The sequence below is a fragment of the Primulina tabacum genome, chromosome 1 (assembly GCF_025594145.1).
Source record: "Primulina tabacum isolate GXHZ01 chromosome 1, ASM2559414v2, whole genome shotgun sequence".
NCBI lineage: Eukaryota > Viridiplantae > Streptophyta > Magnoliopsida > Lamiales > Gesneriaceae > Primulina > Primulina tabacum.
In genome coordinates this window covers 8,702,109-8,718,026 of record NC_134550.1, presented here as the reverse complement: position 1 = coordinate 8,718,026, position 15,918 = coordinate 8,702,109, and the positions used below count along the sequence as shown (strand labels likewise).

Sequence of the window (15,918 nt, the reverse complement as noted above, 5' to 3'; positions counted from 1 at the left end):
TGAGAAGAATAAATGTATTGATGTTCGTCACATTCAATCAAGTGAAAATTCATCAGATCTCTTCACAAAGGCGCTTCCTACGTCAATATTCAGAAAGCATATATATAATATTGGGATGCGCAATCTACGAAATTTGTGAAGAATTGTTCGTGTCAACATGAGGGGGAGTTTACGTGACTGCACTCTTTTTCCCTTGCTATGATTTTTATCCCACTGGGTTTTTCCTAGTAAGGTTTTTAACGAGGCAGTATAAAAACACGTAATGAAGACAATCATTATGATCATCATCACAAGGGGGAGTGTTGAAAAATATATTTAAAATGTGTGTATTGAATATTTGAATGTTGAATATTTGAATGTTGAAAATAAGAGTTGTAAATATTGAAAATTAGTGTGTGATGATGTAGGTAATGATGTATTTTATTTTTGGATTATTTGTAAAGATTTCCTATAAATAGATCTCTCATTTGTGAAGAAAATCACAATTGAGTAGTGAGAAAAATATTATAAAGTGTGTAGTTTGGTAAATTTTGAGAGTTTGAGATTTTTACTTTTTACCATAAATTTTTACTTTTTCACAACAATTTCTAATATATAACGATTTATTAGCAATTTCTCTTGTTTTTTTACTAATATAACCTTATTAATTAAGTTTTGAATAAAATGAATAAGGAGTGATAAAATAGAAAATTTGTTTGTAAAATTTGTTTTTTCAATGATTTTTGAATATGTGTGAAAAAAAACAATTTTACATATTTGAGATGATGAAATATTAAAGATTTCATACATGATGATGGTGTGAAATTGATTCTTTTTCAAGAGACCGACTCATTCATATTCTCTCGGTAAATAACTCAAGTTCAAGTCTCTCGTCTCTAGCTTAGGAATTTTAAAAAAAATTGTGACGTTTTAATAATTCTCAAATCTTTTATCCTCGATTATAGGTTGGGTTGATCTCAAATACATTTTATCTGTCTTGATAAATTTAAATGAGTTTATTTTGAATGTATTCTTGATCAAATTAACATAAATTCATATTATCTATATTATATAATAATGCATCAGCTGTTAGAACAACTATCTTGTCTATTTTAATAGACGAACATAAGTACACTTTTTTCATTAAATAAATATTATTATAACAATAACTAAATAATTTGTTAATTACGATTTATTACTTAAATATTTTTTTAAAAAAGTTGTAATAGATTTTTAAGACCGTCTTGCGTCTGTCACACCAAATAAAACCATGTTCAAAATCAAATAATTTTATGCTTACACAAGAAATGAATGTATCATGTTATCTAATAGATTTTTTGTAAATAATATTTTGTAGCAATGAATTATCATTAATTGAAATTTATGCCCAACAAAAGTTATAACTAAATTATGATATAATTAAATAATTTTTATTTAAACTCACAGTCTTTGTGCTTGGATGGAAATATGGAATATTTTCAGTTCATGTCACAGAACTTTTGGCAACAAGAGTAAGCTTGTTGTTAGCTCCTTAACAGCACTGACAAATATACAATCTTCGAAACTGACTCTCTGGCTTCGTTATGCTGATGATGAAGTTATATCATCCTTTATTTGTTCTCTTGGATCGAGTTTTTCCAGTTTTCATGTTCAGCGTTTACCCGTTGAGCGAATGAAATTACTCATATTTTGGTTTTGAATTGCTTAGTTCAGACCATGGCTTTTTTGTATATAAGAAAATATATTTAAAAAATGGATTTTTATACTAAATTTGAAGTAGAAAAATGAGTTCTATGTTTCACGTGGAAATTAAGCTGTTTTGTTGTTTTAAAAAAAAAAAGATGCTTTAAAATACAATTATAAATAGAATTACCGTTAGACACATGGAACACAGCACCAACCAAAAATGGCAGCTGCTCCCTTAGCTCCTCCCCTCAACTACTCCACCCCAAAGCACTTCCTCACCCATAAACCACCTAGGATCAACCTCAATCTCACTGAGAATCTCAAACCTAGGAGAATTTCCTCACCACCCACTTCGATTTCTTGGTCAAAATCTGGTCAGAGGTCAAGAAAGCTGCCGTCAAGAATCACCGGCCACGCCTATGTTTCGGGCGCATTTGACGCAATCGTGCCAGAAAATGAACCAAGAATCGAGGAATCCGAGGTTGTGGAGCTCCGTCCCATTTATGTGATAAGTTGGGGGATTCTGTTGAATCTTGTTCTGCGGCATAAATGGAGAGTCTTGGCTTCTGTTATTACTCTTTTTGGTGGCTCTATTTGCATGCTTGCTATGCCTGTTTTGTCAGGTATAATGGAATGTTTAGGGTTCGGATAAGTAATTAAAAATTTATGACGATTCTTTTCTTTATTATTCGGGGATAGTAGCTAGAGGTGCAAGCATGAGAAGGCACTGCATCGCTTGATTGTTCATCCATAAGGGACTCTTGAAATATGGTATTTAGTACACATGATTGTTTAGTTAAGATATTTCATAGAATCATATGAATTATTCGGCACATTTTTTTGTTTTCGGTTATATTGAGGATCTTGATTCTCTTGTGGCTTACTCATTTTCCTGGCACTTCTATTGGCATTTTATGATATTGGCTCTTTATTCAAATAATTGCTTTCTATATCATTAGAAGATAGAAATCAATAGAACACACAAGTTCGTGTGAAATACTATTTTGTTAGTTTCCTCTGATTATTTTGTTGCATTTTTTGTTATGATTAAAAAGAAATGCATGGATTCGAGTACTATAGGTATTCAAAATTGAAAGTTACAAATGTTGTGCACGTTGAATGGGATGTTGTTTTAGGGAGATTCTTCGAAGTACTGATAGGGGCAAGACAGGAATCTATCTGGAAAGTGCTGAGTAGAGTAGGAATCCTCTACATATTTGAGCCGATTTGTACGGTCATATTTGTGATAAACATGAGTGCAATATGGGAGAAGGTTTTGACCAGCTTAAGAGCTCAAATATTTCAAAGGATGTTGATCCAGAAGGTAAATCATAATCCTTTGTTATTTTGATAACTCTCACGTGTTCATATTAGCTTGCTGAAAAAAGATTCTAACATTTGCATTTCCTTAAATGAAGAGTGTTTTTCTCAAGTATTTAATAAAAAAATGAAATAATGTATCTTATATAATTTCTCATTAATGCTTTAATTTGTACTCGCAGATGGACTTTTTCGACAGGTACAAGGTACACATGCATGATTCTTCAATGTCATGTATTTTAATTCATTCAGTTATTCAATTGGTGATTCAAATGATCTTGTACAAAATAAGTTTTTAAAAATTTTCTGTTGAAAATTATTGTCTTTAATATGGTGGTTTTGGTAATTAATATTTGATATTCACTGCGCACTACTTAACTTTCAAATATCTTCATCTTTATCTTTTGCATGTTTTAATATTTTCTCCACTTAACATGTTTTACTTCATTTCCACTGCCATCCACTTGTTTCGGTAGCTGACTCTGGTGTACTCCTTTTAGGTCGGAGAACTAACTGCTCTGTTGACATCTGATTTGGGTTCTCTCAATGACATTGTTAGTGAAAATATATCAAGAGATCGAGGTTTCAGGGCACTTTCCGAGGCAAGCTACTATACCCCAGTCGAACTTGGTATTTATGTTAAAATAAATAAAACCTCTTACCTTTGTTTGATTGGTTGACGGAGTTGGTATAAGTATTCTTGACTTCTCTGATTATATTTCAGAACTACAAATACATTATAATAAACAGCCGTAAAATGTACTTATCTGAACTTTTTTATTTGGAGTTTTAACTAAGCCTTGAAAATGTTTCCATTGCCTTTTTCCAGCTCCTTGGGACTATGTGCATACTTTTCTCTCTCTCTCCTCAGCTTGCTCCAGTTTTGGGCCTACTCATGGTCTCAGTTTCTTTATTAGTTGGTGAGTGTTTATCTGTTTTTTCTCCCTGAAATGGGGTTCTTTCTTTGATTAGAGGGTTACCTTTATCGGCTTGGAAAGATGTAGAATTTTAGGTGGACTTCGAGTTTCTTGCCAATAAAATGAACAAAGTGACACTTTGTTCATACCTCTATTCTGTAAATGATTGATCATATTCATTAATAATGATTGATCGTATTCAATGATAGAGCTTGGAATTAAATTATGTCTTCGTATTTCTATTCTTTGCATATCCTTTTCGGGCACTTCACTAATAGATTCGACATTTCTAGCTGTGTATAAGCGAACGACTGTAAGTGTATTTAAAGCTCATGGATCAGTCCAAGCCTCTATAGCTGACTGTGTTAATGAGACATTTGCTGCCATACGTACAGTACGCTCTTGATACCTTTGAATACTAGAGAATTGTTTTTATTTTGATTTCTTCCCTTAGTAGCGCCTAGTACATAGTTATGTGATATGAATAACGATGTTCGTACTTCAGGTAAGATCCTTTGGGGGAGAAAAACATCAAATGTCAATTTTTGGACGGCAGGTAGGATCTGTTCAAATTATTGTTATGAATGCTGCTAAAAAATATCGAGTCTCAGGTGCACTGAGGTACTATGTGTTGAATTCTACAGGTTCTTGATTACGAGAGTAGTGGTATAACTCTAGGGTTATTTAAGTCTGTCAACGAATCTCTAACCAGGGTTGCTGTTTATGTCTCTTTAATGGCCTTGTATTGTCTGGGAGGAAGCAAAGTAAAATCTGTAAGAATTTAATCCTTTCTTGTCAATCTGAGCCACATCCTGTTCGTTATTACACTAATAAATTTGATGTGTTTCTTGTAGGGTGAACTAGCTGTGGGAACCATGGTTTCTTTTATTGGATACACTTTTACGTTAACATTTGCTGTGAGTAAGCTTACCTTTTTTTTCCAAGACATCGGATTATTTGATAATCAATAATGTCCTCTAGGTTCAAGGGGTGGTAAACACCTATGGAGATCTTCGTGGAGCTTTTGCTGCTACAGAAAGAATAAACTCTATTTTATCTGGTGCCCAAATTGATGAAGCTCTAGCTTATGCTTTAGAAAAAGACTTGAAGAGAAGGAAAGTGCATGACTCGAATCTTGAAACTCTTTTGCTCAATGGTTCTAGTGGGATGACACAAAACAGGAGCATTGGGTATATGTCTTCCTTAAAATCTGCTAGCAATGTGCGTAGTCTAGCATTCTCCGGTGATATCTGCCTTGAAGGTAAGCATTTGTGTATCATCAATATGTTTTTCATGCTACATTCACACCTGCAGTTGAAATGAACTGAATCGAGCTGAACACTCTTTTTTTTATATTCATGCACAAACTTGAAACATTTTTATCTTGATTGAAGCTCAGTTTGAAGATCAGAAAAAGAACTGCTCTTAGCTCGAGTTCAACTTGACTTGTTAGAATTTGAACTCAAGCTCAATTTGTTTAATTCTAGTTCTGTGATTTCGAATACAAATCAAAAAATAGCTGATCTTGTTTACAGAACTTGCGAGCTGTCTCAATTCTTCTGCATCCCTATTTACACCTTATCACGCCTCAAATATCTTTCAATAACAAGAAATTTCCTTAAGACCCATAACTGCATGTTTGTACGTGAGCATACTTTTATGCTGGTAAAATTCAAACTCGTTCGACTCTCAAAAAATTTTGTTTCATTTTTCAGAACTTCATTTCTCTTACCCTCTAAGGCCGGACGTGGAAATACTTAAAGGGCTCAATCTTAAGTTAAAATGTGGCACAGTGACTGCTTTAGTCGGCCCCAGTGGTGCAGGCAAAAGTACAGTCGTTCAGCTCTTATCTCGCTTTTATGAGGTTAGATCCACTGTATAAAGTATAAACTATATTAAAATACCACTTTATATATGAAAATATACATAAATAACTGGAGAATGAGCTTCTGATTATTCAGCCAACTAGTGGCCGCATAACTGTTGCTGGGGAGGATTTGCGATCGTTTGATAAAAGTGAATGGGCTCGTATCGTTTCCATAGTGAATCAAGTATCTCTCCAGATCTTTTCTAGTTAAATTTTCTAAGTTTCATCTGATTTTGGTCAGGTGGCTGAAATTTTATGGTTGCTGCATCTGAATTAGTTTGAATTTTAAAAATACTTTAAACTGGCTGTAGGAACCTATTCTATTCTCTGTGTCTGTTGGAGAAAACATAGCTTATGGTCTCCCAGACGAATATGTTTCCAAGGAGGATGTGATAAAGGCTGCCAAGGCAGCAAACGTTCACGATTTTATAATCTCATTGCCACAGGTGAGCCACATCTGGTACCTCGCATTGGTAAATATTTATATTTCTTGGTTTTTTCTTGATCCTTCGTTTTACTGAAGGGTTATGACACACTAGTTGGGGAGCGCGGGGGTTTGTTAAGTGGAGGACAAAGACAGGTATAACTGTTAATTCATTCTCTTTCTAGCACACACTGTCACTTGTTAGGCCAATGCTGTGAATGGATCGAGCTAGAGCCTAGGTTCTATAAGTTTCCATTTCGAGCTCAAACTCAAGCTTACGTAAGATTTTTCGAACTTGAGGTCTTGCAGCTTGAACACTAATAAACAAGCTCACTATGAACAAAAACTTTTGCCCTGGTGAATACTAATCGAGCAGGGATCATCAGGCTTGCTGTGCACACTTAACATCCACTCACTTTGGAAACATTTATAGCATTAATCCCACTTTTATGTTCCAGAGGATTGCGATTGCAAGGGCCCTTCTGAAAAATGCTCCAATCTTGATCCTTGATGAGGTATACGTATCTGTGACCAAAATTTTCTTGTATCATTATTCTAAGTTGCTCTTTGAAAAACAGATTATACGGCATCCTATTCGTACATTTTTCGATTTTGCTGCAGGCAACGAGTGCCTTAGACACTGTTAGTGAACGCCTCGTTCAGGATGCCTTGAATGTCCTAATGAAGGGACGAACAACATTGGTAATCGCCCACAGATTGAGCACGGTTCAGAGTGCAAATCAAATTGCTGTGTGTTCAGATGGGAAGATTTCTGAACTAGGGACACACCTTGAGTTGTTAGAAAAGAATGGTCAGTATGCTTCTTTGGTTGGCACTCAAAGACTTGCATTTGAGTGATCATTATTCATTATTCTATGCTGTATTTTATTAAAATTTTGTGCTGACTTTTTTTTCCCCTCGAATATTACATATGGGGATTATATTTTTAGCTTTTAATGAATATACTCTTGCTTGATGGCAATTGTGGCAAGATTTGTTTGTCATGTTAATATTGTGAAAGCTGTATTTTTTGCATTTTGGGTTGAAAGGTTAGGAATCGTATGTAATGCTTCAACCATGATTAATTATGATTTCACTTTTGTGTTGTCAAATCAAATAAGTGTGAATTAGTCAAGAGACTTTTTTCAAATTAAAGAAATGGTTTGTGGAAAACAAAAAAAAAACATGGCAACGGGTTTTTGGCAAATATATGGAATGGATTAATATTACCTATTCTTTTATATTTGACTAAGACGTTTTTTAGCCACCTTGAATTTCTAATAATGAGGCAATTTAAGCTCAAATTCAACTTGATTAAAAGTTCAAATTTGAGTTCCGTTTTTTTAGCTTATTTAATATTGAATATATTTATGTATCAAAATACATTCAAATGCACTTAAGTTCGATAATTTAAATATAAATGATGCAAGCACAAATTCATTAATTTTGTTTCAATGGACGATTTTAATGTATTTTTGAGAAATAAAATTCATATTTCCTATGAAGATTCTTCATAAAGTCCAGATTTCTTTCACTTTGAACTCTCACAGCAGCTGTTCTCTATTTGAAACCCAAAAATACCCATAAAAACAAGAAAATGGAGAAAGCTTTTGTACACTTGAAATGGGCAAGAAACTGCTCAGTTTTCAGGTGACAATAAAGAGATTTCTGACCCTAAACTTCCAACTTGGAGATTATACAATTCATTGTGCTTCTTTAATGAACTTCCTCATCATAATGGAGTGCACCAAATTTAGACATTTCAGACCAAAAATCACCAAGAGCTTTCTGGTATTAAAATACAATATTTATGTGGTTTATATATTGCGCACATATTAGTGGCTACCCATCACAATCCATTTCAAGCACCACTCTAATGCTCCTAATGTCAAAACAATCCATTATTGCGGCTAACAAACTCCTTTCACTAGTTAGAGATTTAGATTTAGATTCAGTTCAAACCACGATTTTTAGTTCACTGTCCAAAAAGAAAAGAGAAGAATGACACTTTAAATAAAATTAAACGAGTCGAAGACGAGTTTGAGCCAATATTTGATTTCTGTCTTGAATCGCATTAAAACACAATTAGCTCAAGTTTCAAGATCATTTCGATAGTAATTTTTCATTGTAGATATAGATCAGATCGATCCGTCTTACGGATATAGATCCATGAAACCGTCGACCTATTCTTATTCATGGTTACATATGTTTCACTGAAAAAAATATATAAATTGTCCTCTTAGATATGTATGAATCCATCCTTGATTAGTAGGTTTAGTGTGCTAGGTGGAATGAATGACGGGGAGGAACTATGCAAGTGGGAGATCATTTGCTTGCGCCAACTTCAACCATTTGCACTATTCAATGGCGAAGCTGTGTATCCATGTAAATCATGACGAAATCGAAGACACGCAGTAATGGAAATAAAAAAACCAACTCCATTGAAGATCAAGCAAGAGTTTTTGACACCACGTAGAAAATTACAGTGAACTAGCTAGAGCTAGTTCTGTCCATGCGGCAGTTACTCGGTAACAAGAATTTTCTTTAACCACGGAAACCTTTCATCAGCAAAGGAAACATTACTCACACTATCTTGGCTCGACTGCCCCTAGTTTAGCTATCCTGAAACCTAGTTGGTTCAATCTTTTAACAAACGAGTGAGGATCTAAGTGAGTTGGCTGTGGGGAGATGAGTGCACGACGCCCATCGAATAACTGACTCTGTCACCATGACATCAAGTTGCTCGAATTCACCGAGGCTAATTGTGTGGTTCCTTCTGCTGTGGAGACCTAATGTTCGAGCCCCATCAGATGCACTCTTTCTGACCTCAACTGGTTTCAAGTCCATGTCTCCATCTGCAAGTAGTAAGAAGAGATTGGGGTAAAGGAAAACTCCTCTAGATTTGCCAAAGTATCAAGTTGACTAGCACAAATACAAGGTTCTGTTTCCCCAATAAGTCTATGGGCACGTTAAACCGACACCATCTAACACTTGGTTTAACCATATAGATTGTAGACCCGTATTAAGGTTTGAACCTTGAGGGGGGTTATCAATGTAGGAAGTCTATCAGATTATCATAAGGCATAGCTACTCGAATTTTAAGTGTGTTGAGACAAAATCTCTGCAAGTCGTAATTATTCAACCTTAGGAGGTTGTAATTAGAGCAAACCTTAGGTATCGTCAAGCAATTTACTCGGAGTGTAAAGAGACCTAAACAATTACCTCGAGGCATTAAGTGAAGTCCTGATGAATTTTCCGCTGTATCCAAATCATCACCCTCGTGTTTAACCACAAAGCTCTGTTTGAAAAAAGCAAAGCTTGGCAGCGCAATGACAGACATAGAAAATTCCATGGTATTTGTTCCGGCACTACTACGGAAAGAAAACCCACAAGTTTCCGACAAAGGCGTCGGCGGGTCTACCATGAATGAAGAAAACGACGACTTGCATGTGAATGTTGGTGACATAATTTCACAACTGTGGGGCGATCCAATTCCAAAACTAATATCTTGACATCTTGTCATGGCACATGGGGAAACAAGGTCATTCTCAGAATCCAATCCACAATGTTGCTCATTTCTTTTACTTAGATCTCTGAAAAGTGGCATAGTATTTTTCACCCAAGAATGATCTGTAAAAATTCATCATAGAATGAACACAGTTTACAAATGATTATAAGGTTGGGCACAATCATATCTATACTTCGACCGCTGGTTATAACAGTTGAGCCTACTAGAATAACTTCTTCTTGTATGACATAGGATACCGATTTTCTTTCCGATTTTACCCCAATATTACATTTGATATGATGATCTCCTTCCATGTACTTATTAATAATTTTAGCATATTTCACCAATTTTTCCATCTTAATTCTCAACTAGCTCCTACGATAAATAAATTTTCAATTTGTTTATCTATCTAAAAGTAAAAAAATCATAATTAAACTAATTATTTTTAAAATAAAAATATATTAATCATAAAAAACGTAATATTATATTATACACACGCAACACGTGTGCACGTGTGCTGTAAGGCTATTTACATTAATTACTTCAGATCTCATATTTCGATCAACTAGCTTCTCCAAAAATCTAATCTAAATATAATCTCTAGTATTCTACAAAAAGTATGAAATACTACATAAAAGGACTAAAATGTTTGAGATAGTAGAAACGAGAGGGAAGAGTAACAATCAAAGAGAGAGAATACATAAACATACCTAGAACCTGCTGTGCAGTAAGCCGATTCGACGTGTCCCTACAAAGCATTCCTATTATCAATTGCTTTGCCGAATCAGAAATGAAATCCCATGGATTCGACTGAAATCTCAAGTCTGCAGCCCGAACAGCATCAAAGATCTTGGACTTCGTTTTCCCCCAAAACGGTGGTATCCCACTCAGAAGAATGTATAAAATCACACCAGAACTCCATACATCAGCAGCCTGATCATATCCTCCAGCAAGAACCTCTGGGGCTATATAGAATGGACTACCAACCTTACCATGTAACTTCTGTCCTGTTCTCGAGAAAGGAAAAACAAAAGTATCCAGAAATATTTGTCAACAAAATAATCAGCAAGACTTTACAGGGAAGCCAAGTAAGTCGTCACTCAACCTGGTTTGATGTAGGTTGCAAGGCCAAAATCGGCCAGTTTTATCGGTGAAGAAGAGGATTTTGTTGCTAAGAGGATGTTCTCTGGCTTCAAATCTCGATGAACAACACCTTTATCATGACAATACATCACCACTTGCATCAAGTGTCGGAAAAGCACCCTGGCCTCAGACTCGGAAAACCTTCCGTGCTTCTCCAACTTGTGAAAAAGCTCACCTCCAGCACAAAGCTCCATCACTAGATGCACATAATCTTCCTCCTCGTAAACAGCTTTAAGGTCAACCACGTTAGGGTGCCCTGATAAAGTGCTCATAATTTCGATCTCGAGTTTGATACTTCGTACGTCTTCTTGAGTGACTAAACGATCTTTTGAAATAGACTTGCAAGCTAGAACCTCACCACTAAACTTATCGATACATTCCCGTATGATTCCAAATTGCCCCCAGCCCAAATGCGCTCCAAGATTATACCGATCACTCAAATTCGCAGTCTCGTGGGCATCTAAAATAGTTTCGTTCAAGCACGCAACTCGATAGCAACTACATGAACTAAACAATGATTCAGTTTTGCTCATGGCAACAGCCATACAAAAGTTCAACCTCAAAACGATCACACAACACCTACCAAGATCACAGCTTTAAATATCTGAAACCTCTAATTATCACCTAAACTGCACGAGTTTTCTATGCCCCGACCAGAAATTCAATATGGTCAAGTGAAATGACTTAGATTCTGCACAAGAGGTTTGATATATTCATCGTACCAAGCTTAGAAGAGCGAAAGGAAAAACCCGAAGCCTGAGAATCTTCATTTGCTCCCAAATTACCTGGATCTGAAAATTTCATAAGAGCACGAGCGTTCAACCACCGAAAAAAGAACAAAGTTTCACAGAAAGACAGGGTAGAAGAACAAGGAAAACTAAAGCTAAGCCTCAATTATTAAGATCGCAAAGATAAAAACTCAAACTAAACTACTCAAATAACCAAACTCTTGGAGCATTTAGAACATTGTAGGACACAACATCAACTAAATCAAGTACAGAAAACCCCAAACGTGGAACATCCCAGAATTCCCACTATGAGACAAAGGCCCAAATGGACCGACAAAGAAGAAATTTGAAAAAACAAAAACAAAAAAATTTCCACCACCCACAAACCTTCACATGAAAAAACAAGAAATTCAGAAAAGCTCACCAAAATTTGAACTCAAAGAAGCATTAACAGATCCGAAATTTTTCCAAGAACCGAACTTTTGCAGAATTATACAACGAGGAAATAGAGAAACAGAGACTATTACTAAGAAATCTAACCTCGAGACAGAGAGAGGGAAAGGCTAATAGTCAAAAGTCAGCAAAAGAGGAAGAATCAGAATAGTTGGAGCTGTGATTCCCTTCTTCCTTCCCCACCAAGAAAGAAGAGAGAGACCTGTGGGGAGATTCAGTTCTACTCTCCTCAGTTTACCAAAAAAACACAGATCCCACTTAGTATCCTGTTTGTATTCGAGTTTCGAGCTATGATTTTTTTTACTGGTCGCCATTTCTATCTCCTTTTTCCAAAAAATAAAAAATAAAATATTTCCAATTCTTGTGGATTTTTGGAAAAAAGTATAATTTAAGGGTTCTTTTTTCCCATAATTTGTCTTGTATCTGTGGGACATTCTATGCGCTAATTCAAAATAATGACTTCGAAGATTAGCTCACCAATACAACTCAAAGTGACGCAATTTGAAATGGTATTTTACCGACCTCGTCGATCAGCACACAACCCTCATGCGAAATAAGATTTTTGGTTTAAGACAATCAAGCATGTGATTTGCTAAATTCCTATCTCGAAGATATTTGTCGTAACAAGGTGTTTCTCATAATAAAATGAAATTGTCCTTCAAATTTCTTCATTTGAACTTTGTTTTCCCTGGGATGAATTGAATCGTGAATTGATTTTGCCAAATTGTTTTACTTACGTTACTTAGCGAATAAGTTAATTGTTTTTTTTAATTACACGAGAACCGTAGTCCCTATGATTCGATGTGCACTGAGTAAACCTTCGAATTAACGCAATAGTATGCAGTCGAACTGAGTCGAGATTTTTGAAAACTCTATTAATGAAAAAACTGGTGACATAATATTCGAAGGACCTGATTTTCTAGGTTCAACTCATATCCCAAAAATCTAAGCTCAGACACTGAAAATGAATCATAATTCTATGTGCTACATCATTTAGATACATGCATGATGTACAAAGTGGGAAGCTATTTTTTATTAGGGATATGTTGTGATTTAAATACAAGACGAGATCTTCCGCTACACATGACACTATATTTCATGCTATACATACATACATACATATATATATATATATATATATATATATATATATATATATGGCATAATAATTTCAATTATGTAAGAATTACTTACCAAACAATGAAAATCATGGGACAATTATACCACACGTATTTATTATAACATGAAGTATAGTACCAAGTAAAACAAAGGATTTCATCGGGAAAAAATCTGAACGAACTCATTAAGTTTAGGCAAAAATTTGTGTGAGACGATCTCACGGGTCGTATTTTGTGAAACAGATCTCTTATTTGAGTCATCCATGAAAAAATATTACTTTTTATACTAAGAGTATTACTTTTTATTGTAAATATCGGTAGAATTGATCCGTCTCACAGATAAAGATTCGGGAAACCGTCTCACAAGAGACCTACTCGTAAGTCTATACCTCGCTCCGTTTGAAAGTTCGTCGTTACAATTCTACTAACCAAGTGAATAAATGATTCATGCATTCCTTGCACGAATCAGATGCATAAAAAATCAAGTAGAGCAAAAATTGTTCCACATCGAGTGAATCACGAGTTTCCACTATCATATACCTTTTGGAAAATTTAAATACAAGATGTATAAACTTGCACTCGAACACACACATCGGCTGCCCAAAATAAAGCCTCAAGTCGCGAGTTTGAAAGCATCGATGAAGAGACCATTGTTCAAAAGGCCAATAGGGAAAGTGACATTCAGCCGGATATAAACAGAACGTATTCTGTCATGAGAACACACAACCACCGCAGCAAATACATCATTCACACCTAGAGCCCAAAATGATAGAGATCTGGTTTGCGCCACATAGAAACCACCCAAAAGATATATACCTCCGAAAAGTGCCTTTCTTGAAGGACTTCTGAAGTAGTTTCTTGATGCCTCGAGGATATTTCGTATAATGTCGATCAATCTTCAAGGCCCTTCGTTATCCTTCACAGCCCGAATTCAGAAAAACTTGGTGGATGATCCTGAAACATAAGTTTTCTGCCTCTGATTGGCAATGCTCGTTTTAGGAACTATACCATATGCAAGAAGGCCAAGAGAAGATAGAGTCACAGAGTTTTGCCATTTTTGGCAAATGGATGTGAACCAATAAGAATTCCCTGGAAGAAAGTAATCGGGATGAACTAAATAATTTAATAAACACAATAAGCACAAATATATTATACATTTTATTGAAAACCCCAAGAGCACTAACTTCTAGTTAACTTTTTTCACCATTTGTCGGTCAAAATAGATGCTATCACCTAAATTATATGATCGTTGTCTTTATATTTTTTCATATTTTTATTATTGTTAAAAATAAAATACATCTATGCAATATTTAATGACTTGCAATAGATACCATATTCATAAACAGCGGTCTACTTCGTGTATCATGTATGTGAATGAATGACATGCAGATAAAGTTCATTTAAATTTATCTTGATCACACCAAGGTCTCGAGTTCTAGTTTGGTGACTAACTGATCGCTCGAAAATAGACCTGCAAGCTAGAATTCTATCAAAATCTTAGCTTTTATCATCTACAGCCTCTAATTATCACATAAATTGCATGATTTTCTCTGTTTCGAGTTGAAATTCAATATATTCAAAGAGGGAGGACTTAATTTCCGCTCAATGTGCTCATACCGGCATATATGAATTACGAATCCAAAATCATTATTAGATCACCAGAAGAAGTTTAATGTACTCATTGTATCAAGCTAACTAAAGCAAAAGAAAAAAATCATAGCTTAAGAATCTTCATTTCCTCCCAAATTAGAATGTAACCTTCGAAAAAGGAACACCATTTCACAGAACAGTAGGAAAAGAACAAGGAAAACTAAAGCAGCAGTTGAAACGTTTCATGACACGAAAACAATTACAAGTGAAAGGCCAAAATGAACCAATAAAAAGGAAATTGAAAGCGAGAAACGATAATTTCCCCAACCCACGAACCCCCAAGTAAAAAATAACTATTGAAATCCAGAAAAGCCCACCAAAAATTTGAACTCAAAGAAACATTCTCAGATACAGAATTTGTCCAAGAACACAGGAAGAACTGAACTTTTTCAGAATCATACAAACGAAAAATGGATACACGGAGACTGGTAGCAAGAAATCTGACCTCGAGAAGAAGCCAGCAAAAGACGGAGAAGCAGAATAGTGACAATGCGATTCCGTTCTTCCTAACCCACAAAAAAACAAGGGAGAATCCAGCTGCGGGAAAATTTGTCGTCCTTGGTTTTCCAAAAACTGGGGAAATTTTAAAATTTCGGCACTTTCTCAGCTTCAAAGTATTATATGATTAACAAATTCTCAGGTTCCTTTTTTTTTTTTTTTTGGGAAATAGGTTCAGTTTTTAATGCGATGGAGTGCATTGGCTTAATCAAGTAATTACATTGATTAACTAGAGCTGTTCTTAAATTTATTTTATTAAGATTTCTAATCTAAATTATTTGACCAGTTTTAGTTAAAATATTGATATTATACTTAAAACATAATTACCCAATCATTTCTTATAAATCAATTATATTTTTGCTTGTTGAAAATTTAATTTTTTAAAAAAAATCTGAATGTTCCATAAGATAGTAATAAAGATTTACTTGATAAATAACAATATGATCCATCATCATAAAAATAAAAAGACAAAAACTCATGTGAGACGATCTCACGGGTCGTATTTTGTGAGACAGATCTCTTATTTGGGTCATCCATGAAAAAATATTACTTTTTATGCTAATAATATTATTTTTTATTGTGAATATTGGTATGTTGACCTATCTTACCGATAAAAATTCGTGAGAT

At 34.8% G+C, this 15,918-nt stretch overlaps 2 protein-coding genes across 5 annotated transcripts; one reads left to right on the top strand and one right to left on the bottom strand.

The window, feature by feature from the left end:
* The first annotated feature begins 1,857 nt into the window (after positions 1-1,857).
* LOC142539780 (ABC transporter B family member 28-like) lies at positions 1,858-7,197 on the top strand. Of its 2 annotated transcripts, XM_075645483.1 has the most exons (16): positions 1,858-2,288; positions 2,802-2,989; positions 3,168-3,191; positions 3,486-3,587; positions 3,815-3,905; positions 4,196-4,296; positions 4,408-4,458; positions 4,547-4,675; positions 4,757-4,819; positions 4,884-5,163; positions 5,618-5,766; positions 5,864-5,953; positions 6,081-6,215; positions 6,293-6,349; positions 6,652-6,708; positions 6,815-7,197. In XM_075645483.1, the coding sequence occupies exons 1-16, from the start codon at positions 1,886-1,888 to the stop codon at positions 7,049-7,051; spliced, it is 2,157 nt and encodes a 718-aa protein (XP_075501598.1). In that variant the 5' UTR covers positions 1,858-1,885; the 3' UTR covers positions 7,052-7,197. The 2 variants fall into 2 exon arrangements, with proteins under 2 accessions (XP_075501598.1, XP_075501607.1); XM_075645492.1 differs by lacking the exon at positions 2,802-2,989 and having other exon boundaries at positions 2,177-2,288.
* A 1,414-nt stretch (positions 7,198-8,611) lies between these two features.
* Positions 8,612-12,351, bottom strand: LOC142539764 (calcium-dependent protein kinase 26-like). 3 transcript variants are annotated; one of them, XM_075645461.1, is made up of 5 exons: positions 11,997-12,351; positions 10,807-11,635; positions 10,412-10,708; positions 9,416-9,823; positions 8,612-9,048 (listed from the first exon to the last, which is right to left on the bottom strand). In XM_075645461.1, exons 2-5 carry the CDS (start codon positions 11,387-11,389, stop codon positions 8,840-8,842), a joined length of 1,497 nt encoding a protein of 498 aa, XP_075501576.1. In that variant the 5' UTR covers positions 11,390-11,635; positions 11,997-12,351; the 3' UTR covers positions 8,612-8,839. The 3 variants fall into 3 exon arrangements, with proteins under 3 accessions (XP_075501576.1, XP_075501567.1, XP_075501585.1); XM_075645452.1 differs by having other exon boundaries at positions 12,113-12,351; XM_075645470.1 differs by having other exon boundaries at positions 10,807-11,629; positions 12,113-12,351.
* Between the last annotated feature and the right edge of the window lie 3,567 nt (positions 12,352-15,918).

What these genes read in the sequence shown, in the direction of transcription:
- LOC142539780 (XM_075645483.1), top strand. Translation starts at nt 1,886, where the DNA reads ATGGCAGCTGCTCCCTTAGCTCCTCCCCTCAACTACTCCACCCCAAAG. An exon ending in TGCTATGCCTGTTTTGTCAG is followed by an intron (nt 2,289 to 2,801) that starts GTATAATGGAAT and finishes ATGTTGTTTTAG; the next exon opens with GGAGATTCTTCGAAGTACTG. An exon ending in TCTTATCTCGCTTTTATGAG is followed by an intron (nt 5,767 to 5,863) that starts GTTAGATCCACT and finishes CTGATTATTCAG; the next exon opens with CCAACTAGTGGCCGCATAAC.
- LOC142539764 (XM_075645461.1), bottom strand. Translation starts at nt 11,389, where the DNA reads ATGGCTGTTGCCATGAGCAAAACTGAATCATTGTTTAGTTCATGTAGT. An exon ending in TGCAACCTACATCAAACCAG is followed by an intron (nt 10,709 to 10,806) that starts GTTGAGTGACGA and finishes TCTCGAGAACAG; the next exon opens with GACAGAAGTTACATGGTAAG. An exon ending in ACTTCACTTAATGCCTCGAG is followed by an intron (nt 9,049 to 9,415) that starts GTAATTGTTTAG and finishes TACTACTTGCAG; the next exon opens with ATGGAGACATGGACTTGAAA.